Below are 9,841 nucleotides of genomic sequence, written 5' to 3'. Positions count from 1 at the left end.
TTCTCCTCTCTCGATTGAGGGAATGGGAAAGAGCTCGTGTCTCTTTTATAGAGTGAGGGGCCACGTGAGTTGGTTCTTTTTATGAGCGCGAGTTCTCCAAGGTATTCGCCAATGCTCCGTACGGCGAGGTGCATCGCGTGCATGACGTACATTGTACGGCCCGCATCCCTGTGCGCTCTGGGCGCACGGGGCAGTCGCCGAGGATTCACTATTTTTTTGGTTGGGCCATAGAGATGCTTCCGTTATACCTTTCGCGCAAAAGAATGATTAATCTTCTTTTACGCCAGCGGCCAACGGATTGTCGCATGCACAGCTTTGAAAATATTCCAATACATTTTGCTGGAGTAGATCCCCATGGCTTAGTCGATTATCAAGTCTTTTCGACTCTGAAGCGATTATAAAAGCTACAACGATTAAGTTATTTAGATTGACGAGTCCCGTTCGGTAGGATCAACATCGGCCATCATTAATCATTATGGACATCCAATCGATCAAAAATAATTTATTTTTGATTGATACCAGGTCAACTAGAAATAACATGCCATCCACGACCCCATCCCCATCCCTGTTTCACCCCCGACCGCCTCTTGACCCCGTCTCCACCAACCGACCCCCTCCCCGGCCCAATAGAGCCGTCGGCCGCCCATGGCCACCTCTCTACCCCCATCTCTCCTCCGGCTGCCGCTTGAACCCATCTTCGCCCCCATTTCACCATCGGTCACCCTCCGAGCCCATCTTCGCCAGCCGACCCCCTCTTGACCTCATGGCGCCATCGGCCGCCCACGGCTCCCCCCACAATCCCTTCTACCCCCGATGGCCCAGTCAACACAAAAAAAAGGGTTGGAAGAATCTTATCTCCGACGGACGGCAACGAAGAGGGAGTGGGGAGTGGGGGAGAGAAGAGGGGAGGGGGGAGCTCAGGGAGAGCACGGAGAGGGAGAGGGGAATGGGGGAGAGGAGAGGGGAGAGCTCAAGGAGAGCACAGAGAGGGAGAGGGGAGAGGAGAGGGGGAAAGGGTTTCGCGCGAAGAGATGTCATGTTGACGGACATTGAATGCGGAACTATTAGCGACAAAAATTTTGATCGCTAATAATATTATTAGCAATGAAAAATTATTTTCGTCACTAATAATTTCAGCCAAAAAAAAATTTTTACCAAAAAAATTTTTCTTCAAAAAGAATATTTACGATGAAAATTTTTTTTATCGTTAATAATATTATTAGCAATGAAAATTTGATTTTCATTGCCAATAATTCTCTTTAAAAAAAATTTTCCATTAAAAAAATTTTCTACCCAAAAAAATTTATTGGCGATGAAACAAAAAATTTCATTATTAATAAATTATTAGCAATGAAAATTCAAAATTCATCATCAATAATTCTTGTCAAAAAAAAATCTTCACTAAAAAAATTTTCCATCTAAAAAATATTATTTGCAATGAAAAAAATTTAATCATTAATACGATTGTTAGCAATAAAAATTTTTGTTTTTGTTGTTAATAATTCCCATCAAAAAAAAATTCTCTGCTAAAAAAGTTTTTTCTCTAAAAAATTTTATAAAAAAAAATTATTGACGATGAAAACATAAAATTTCATCGTTAATAAGCTTATTAGCAACATAAATTGAATTTTTGTTGCCAATAATTAATTTTTCTACTAATTTTTTTTTTCAAAATTTAAAGACTATTTGCGATGAAAATTCATTTTACATTGCTAATAATTAAATATCTTTTCAATAATAATTTTATAAAAAAATAATTTTAGATTTTTCTCATCAAAAAAATTTTTCATCCAAAAAAATTATCAATAAAAAATGATGTTAAAAAAATATTTGTGATGAAAAATAAAATTAATTTTCTTTAACATAAAAAATTTTTGGTCTAAAATTTTTTTTGAAATAATTTCATCAAAAAAATTAATTTTCTATTAACCAAAAAAATTATATAAATAGTTAATTTATGATTTTTCTTTCAAAAATAATTTCATACATAAAAAATATAATTTCAATGAAAAGTTTAATTTGTCACTAATAATTATTATAAGAATAGCTCTTCGACTTCTACAATGAAATTGACACTATGGGAGATCGATAGCTTTGAGGTCTTCAATCTCTAAGGAGCTCATCTTCTTTTTGGAGTCCTCATTCCGAAAGTCAGAGTATAAAAATATCGTAGAATTATGTGAGCATTAAAGATCTAGCAATTAATCAGAATTAAAGCAGAACTGCGGGTAGTACAAGTTGTGTTATAAAGCATAAACTCATATTTATGCTTTGTATTGCTAGAAAGATGAGTACTCATATTTTTTATTTTCTTATGATTAAAATTTTTACAGAGATATATTTGAGCATTGATCGATGCAAGAAGCGATGAACAGATAAATTTTACTAGTAATAGTAACAGCGATGAACAGATAAATTTTACGTCATAAATAAATGTATAGCTCATTGTATTCGAAAGAATCTATTCATTCTAATTCATGAATATCACCCACTTTTATATAATTTTTTCATACAAAAAGTTCGATCTGGATCATAACTTATATTTATTTCTTTACATGTAAAAGGATAAAAGATATATACAGCTGCTACAAGAAATAGACGCAGTTGCCTTTACAAAATCAAAAATTTAAATTTTATAATTTTTTAAAATTTTAATTTTTTTACATATTGATGATGAAAATATTTTTATTGTAAATAAAGATATTTACAATAAAAATAAAATTTTTATTGCAAATAACGTTACTTACGACAAAAAATTTCATCGCAAATAATAAGTTTTGATTTTTTTTTAATTTTTATTTTTTTAAATATTTATGATGAAAATATTTTTATCATGAATAATCGAGTATTTATGATGAAAATAAAAGTTTCATCATAAATAATTATTATTTACGATGAAAAATTTTTATCACAAATAATAAGCAACTTTTGATTTTTTTTAAATTATTAAGTTTTTTAAATATTGACGATAAAAATATTTTCATCCTAAATAATCGAGTATTTATGATGGATATCAGTTTTGATCATAAACACTCAATTATTTATGATAAAATATTTTCATCACAAATAATCTATAATTTTTAAATTTTTTAAATTTTTATTTTTTTAAAAATAATGATGATTAAAATATTTTCATCATAAATCATATTTTTATGATAAAAATTATTTTTGATCATAAATACTTCATTATTTATGATAAAATATTTTTATCATAAATAATATGTAATTTTTAAATTTTTTAATTTTTTATTTTTTTAAAAATATTGATGATGAAAGTATTTTCGTCATAAATAATCAAGTATTTATGATGAAAATTATTTTTGATCATAAATACTCAATTATTTATGATGAAATATTTTTATCGTAAATAATTTATAATTTATAATTTTTTTATTTTTTTAAAATATTGATGATGAAAATATTTTCATCATAAATAATCGAGTATTTATGACAGAAATTATTTTTTATCATAAATACTTAATTATTTATTATAAAATATTTTTATTATGTATAATCTATAATTTTTAAATTTTTTATTTTTTTAAAATATTGATGATGAAAATATTTTCATCATAAATTATTGAGTATTTATGATGAAAATCATTTTTGATCACAAATACTCAATTTTTTATGATGAAATATTTTTATGACAAATAATTTGTAATTTTTAAATTTTTTTAAATTTTAACTTTTTTCAAAATATTGATATTAAATTTTTTTTATCGTAAATAATCAAGTATTTGTGATAAAAATTAGTTTTGATCATAAGTACTCAATTATTTATGATAGAATATTTTTATCATAAATAATCTATAATTTTTAAATTTTTTATTTTTTTAAAATATTGACGATGAAAATATTTTCATCATAAATAATCGAGTATTTATAGTAAAAGTTATTTTTTATCATAAATATTTAATTATTTATAATAAAATATTTTTATCATAAATAATCTATAATTTTTAAATTTTTTAAATTTCTTATTTTTTTAAAATATTAGTGATGAAAATATTTTCATCATAAATAATTGAGTATTTATGATAAAAATTATTTTTGATCATAAATACTTAATTATTTATGATAGAATATTTTCATCGTAAATAATCTATAATTTTTAAATTTTTATTTTTTCAAAATATTGATGGTGAAAATATTTTCTTCATTTTTAATTTTTTATTTTTTTAAATATTGATGATGAAATATTTTCATTAGGAATAATGTTATTATCGATGAAAAAATATTTTTCATCATGAATACTGAAATTTTTTATGATGAAAATATTTTATCATGAATATTTAAAAATTTAAAATTGAAATAAATGATGTATTATTTACGTTGAAAATATTCATCGCAAATAATTTATATTTATGATGAAATTTTTTCATTGCTGATAGAAAACTATTTACGATAAAAAAATATTTTTATCATAAATATTTTATTATTTATGATGAATATAATTTTTCATCATAAATACTGTTATTGGCGATGAAAATTATTTGCATTGCAAATAATTCTTTCACAAAAATACTCTTTTCTTGTAGTGTTAGTATTATATTAATAAATTTATTATATCAAAATATTGATGTTATATTAATATTATATCGGTACATATATATTAATGTTGTATTAATACAATAAATTATTATGATCTAATGTTATATATTATGTCATATCAATATTTTTATATTATATAAATATTATATTAATATTATATAGATTTTAAGAGTAAAAAGATATGGTCTTATGTCTATTAAAGGTATAATAGGTATTTTATATAGTTTTTCTGAAAAATAAATACTCAACCAAATATAAACTATTTTGAAATAAATTTATTTTTATGATCAACTAAATATAGCAAAACTATATTCTCAAATATCATATTCTTAGAAAGTAACTTTTTAGGAAGAAAAATTCTTCCTGTGAACTAAATGAGTCCTTAACGTATATTGGGTTGCTTAGAGAAACTTCGAAAGGCCAAAAGGTATTGCTTTTGTGTGCTCATTCTGTTTTCAAAAAGCCAATAGGAAAATGGAATTGGGTGGGAGAATGCATATGACGAAACTATTTTGCCTTTATAATTGTTTGTAAGATCTTTTGACTTTTTGATAGTAGAGATATATTGCCTTTAAAATGAGTAAATATAGATGCAAGGAGTAGAAATTTACCAAAGAAATAAAAAAAGGCAAGGAGTAGATGAAGTTTTATGCAATTGTTATCCAAATATTATCATCAAAATCAATATCCATATGGTATTTTACTGATCCATGGAGAAATAAAAATATAAAAATAATAATGATACCAAACAAGCCATAATATGTTTAGGAAAATTAGGTGTGTATTTCATATTGTTGATGTTTTTGTGTTTTTCTTTTACTATAAACAACATGTTTGAGATAGCATTTGAATAGAAATTTTTTCCATTCTTTTCCTTTATTTTTATATCATCCTGAATGCAATAATTTTTTTATGCCAAAAACTTTAAATATTATACAAATAATTTAAAAAGCAAAATGGTTTCATATTTCTATATTTCAAGTGCAAACTCAGCTAGGCATAACTGAAAATAAGTAATTGTCTGACCCATTACAACCCCAACCCCATCCATAACTGGTACTGATGGTGATATTTTCTATCGTGTTGAACTTTTCGGGCTCGTTTAGTTCACGAAAAGTAAAGAGGTGGAAGAAGCAGTTGATAAGAAATAGAGAAGATGTCTCTTATTTGATTGAAATTTTAAGAGGAGAGAGAAAAAAATTTATGAAAGAGGTGGATTTTGAAACTTTTCAAAAGACGAAAATTGATGGTATTTTTTTCTTTTCAAAAATATCTTTTAAGATCTATGACTAAAATTTTACAAAATATCAATGGATAGTTAGGATAGAAATAATGAATAGTGATATATGCCAAGATCTCCTAATATTTATATGAATATAATATAATATTAATATTATAATATTAATTTAATATCTTACAAAAATATAATATTTTTAATATTAAAATATAATATTTATATTAATATAATATTCATATCTATATTAATTATGTTAAAATATTATGTTATATTAATATAATATTAATATATATTAGTATTATATTAAAATTTTTTGATTTAGTGTTATGATATATTATATTAATATTAATATATTTATAATATTATTATTTATATAAAGTTTAGAAAAAAATATATGGTCCTATATTATTAAATATATAATAGGTATTCTATATAATTTTTTCAAAAAAATTGATGTTCAACTAAATATAAGCTATTGTACAATAAATTATTTTTTCATAATTAATCAAATATATTTAAATTTAATTTTTAAAAAATAATTTTAAAAAAAATATTTAGAAATTTTTTTTTCCGTGAACCAACAATTAATTTTGGTGGAGTGGTCCGCACGTCTTTTGGAAAAGACATTCTCATTTATTAGGTTAACTTGGTCTATGTTTTCTTATAGTGAAATAGGGATTAGTGGCTTCTTTCTTGCATCTTTTTAATGTACCGTTAGGGCTCTACCAAACATTCAATTCTCTGTGGGAAGGTTCTTCCATGTAACAATAACAAGATCGAACATTCATCAATGGATGGAATGATCACTCTCAAACATGCTTGGGAGCAGAGAGCTGATAATTGTTCGCCATGTATGGAGATGGGTAGCCATTACGTCCGTGTCCTAGATGGATAAACATGGTGGTCAAAGATCGATGTTTGCTTCAAAAATTTCACATCAGAACCATTTGGATTTGCGGCATTTCCTTCCTATCTTCTTTAGGCGATCAAAAATTTTTTTTAAAAAAAATATATATTTCAAAAAAATATTATTTATTATTATTATTATTTATTATTTTTATTTTTATTGACATACAGTCCACCGCACAGTATGGGTTACTTGCTAGTTTAATTGAAGACTGTATCTTGGCAAGCAACCGGCTCGTCATTATTTGAGTAAACATTATCACAAGTATAGACCTCCTTTTATGTATGTGACGCAGTGCAAACGATACTCTTCACGGTGGCGCTGTAGTTGTTAATCACATCGTAGTACCTGTTCCACAGCATTATCCCACCGTACTTCGGGCCCTTAATTGCCGGCAGAACCCGACAAACGAGCTCATAGGGGGGAATGTACCCACTCCCGGCCGCAGCGGGCGACGCCGGCAAGCCCAAGAAAAAGCTGGTCGCCGTCACTCTCGATATCCAGGTGTTCCACTCACGGATAAAATCGTCGATGCTCCCCGAGGAGTACTGGCACGATGGGTTGTTGTAGAACTGGATCCAGACATAGTCGAAAATCCCGGTCTGCAGCGCCGTGTTGAGGTGCGCATCGGGGTAAGGGCACTGTGGCGCCGCCGTGAGGTAGACCTTCTTTCCCTGGCTGCTGAACTGTGCCAGATCCTTTGCAAGGTCGTCGAAGAAGTCTCCGTTGGTTGCCTCGATGTCGAAATCGATGCCATCGAGGACGGCGTCGCCGAGGGGGCGAGAGGAGGAGCTGCCACCTAGGAAGTTGTCCCAGAGGTAGTTGGCGACGCTCTGGGCGTCTTCGGCGGAGGAGAGGGAGTAGCTGCCGACCGCCCCGCCGAGGGAGAGGAAGACCTTGACGCCCTGGGACTGGCAGGACTGGATGTCGGAGGAGAGGCTGGTGCAGGTGCCGGCGGAGGGGTCGCAGTGGCCTGCGAGGTTGAGGACGGGGGTCTGGCCGTTACCGAATGTGGTGAGGAAGGCGAGGATAACGTAGGCGTAGAGGCCGCTGGAGCAGGTGTCGGCGAGGGTGCCCTCATTGCCGTTCTGGCCCCAGTAGACAGCGATGCTGTCCGCATGGGAGCCGGCGACGAGGGCGAGGAGGAGGAGGGGGAGGAGTTGGTTGGTGGCCATGGTGAATATATGTAAGAGGAGAGGAAAGCTTATAGTGGGGCTTCTCTTCTCCCTGGTCGGATTGAGGGAATTGGAGAGAGCTCGTGCCTCTTATATAGAGTGAGGGGTGGTATAAATTGGCGCTTTTTTTTTCTCCGTTCGGATATACTTGGAATATTGACTATGGCTTCATTAGCTGGAAGTGGAGGCTGCCAACTTGTGGTTTCGTACGTAGCCGTGCACGCGTAAACAAAAGTCTTTATATAGCAGGCTCCCTAAGATAACGGCCGTTGCAACGGCAAGACTGACGCCAAGGAAGATTTGGCCGCTGCCGACGTGAACCTGTGAGTCGATGCAATTCGAAGTAAGAAATTTCATAGCCATTTATGGCCAAGCATCAGATCAAATTCTTTCAAACGATGATCGATGACTCTCCATATGAACATTTTAACAAGTCAACGGAACCGAAAAGCTATTATTTATGCTGCACAATATTATAGATGCATGCCCGTCTATATCTTTCTACTCAAAGAAATATTTTACCATATCCGTCATTATACAGTGGAATTTTTTTAAAAACAAAAAAGAACCTACTTCAAAGAGGAGGTGGAGAAGAATAAAAAACTTGAATCATCGTTATCCATTGGTGACTAGTTAATTTTGTAAGAAGAAGAAGAATTATCATGATCAATTTGTCACTGGTTAAACTTGTTTCCATGAATTATCATTATCAATTTGTCACTTGTTAAATTAACTTGTATCCTAATTACAACAGCAACTTTGAAGTATCATTATCAGTTTGCCACCGATTAAACTTGTATCCTTGCATCATTGGTTAAACTTGTGTCCTTGAATTATCATTATCATTTTGTCATCAGTTAAACTCATATATATCCTTGTAACAGCCTGGACCAATTATCAGTTGTTAAGTTTGTGTTATCAATTTGTCACTAATTAAACTGATCACTGATTAAGCTTGTATCTTTGAATTATCATTGTTGCGGTTAAGGGTCAAGAGATCGGATGGCTCGGATGTGGACTCCTCAGCCAAAGACTCCTCAAGAGAAGACGAGAAAGAAGAGTCCTCAGTTGGAGACAAGGTGTTGAGGCAGATGACTCTGGATGTCGGAGTAGGACCTACAAAAAGTCTTAACCAGAGTATTTTCGGTGGGATCCTTTGACGCTCAAGTCAGCTTGAAATTGTAGAACATGAAGAGAGTATTTTGAGGTGTTGTGTGAACTTATCTTGGTCCCTTTTTCCCCCATATTTTTAAAATGGGAGTAAAAGTTGTGTATATTGGGGAGACTGATTGTTCCCAAAAAGTACACATAAATCGCATCAGAGAAGATCGAGTTTCTACGTCTGCAATGCTAAGCCAGCTGGTAGTTATCTTTTGGGGTGGAATCTAATCTTGATGGTTAAGTTTTTCTTATTTAATTTTTACATGATCACAAAAAGAATTACTCTCTCAGATTGGGCTACTTGTCTAATTGGGATGACTTGCCCAATTTAGACTAACACCCCTAAGTCAGTTGTAGCCAACCCCTACTTTCCATGATTTGGTCGGTCGAAGTTGAGTTGCTGGTCCGTAACAACTGCTATATTGATACTAGCGATCTTCAGATCTCTGAATCTGATATATTTTGCGACCACTTCGAGTCCGAATTTAGCTCTCTGTATAGAATACTATTGTTATTTTCAGCTTTTTAAATACATCTAATGACTCGTCTCGCATCAAAATCATCACTTTCTCTACCATCATGCTTGAAAGGTTAAACTAAATTGCATTAAAAAAATTAAAGGATCTAATGAGAGATTTTTTTAAAGTACAAGAACCATTTAAGTATATTTGTGAAACTTAGAAGATGCAATATATAATTTATGGTACATGGATGATGATGTGGCATATGGTTCTTGACGTGTCATTGGGTGATTGGATACCATCGAAAAAATTCATAGCACATGGCATATCATCACCAATATGCCAA

The 9,841-nt window shown here is 30.9% G+C and overlaps 1 protein-coding gene across 1 annotated transcript; it reads right to left on the bottom strand.

Annotated features, from left to right (window-relative positions):
• Positions 1-6,813: 6,813 nt before the first annotated feature.
• LOC105037638 (hevamine-A) lies at positions 6,814-7,943 on the bottom strand. The gene has a single exon (XM_010913279.4). The coding sequence runs from the start codon at positions 7,871-7,873 to the stop codon at positions 6,977-6,979; it is 897 nt and encodes a 298-aa protein (XP_010911581.1). The 5' UTR covers positions 7,874-7,943; the 3' UTR covers positions 6,814-6,976.
• Between the last annotated feature and the right edge of the window lie 1,898 nt (positions 7,944-9,841).

This window comes from Elaeis guineensis, chromosome 6 (assembly GCF_000442705.2).
Source record: "Elaeis guineensis isolate ETL-2024a chromosome 6, EG11, whole genome shotgun sequence".
NCBI lineage: Eukaryota > Viridiplantae > Streptophyta > Magnoliopsida > Arecales > Arecaceae > Elaeis > Elaeis guineensis.
The sequence above is the reverse complement of the archived record's forward strand: the minus strand, read 5'-3'. Positions and strand labels throughout refer to the sequence as shown.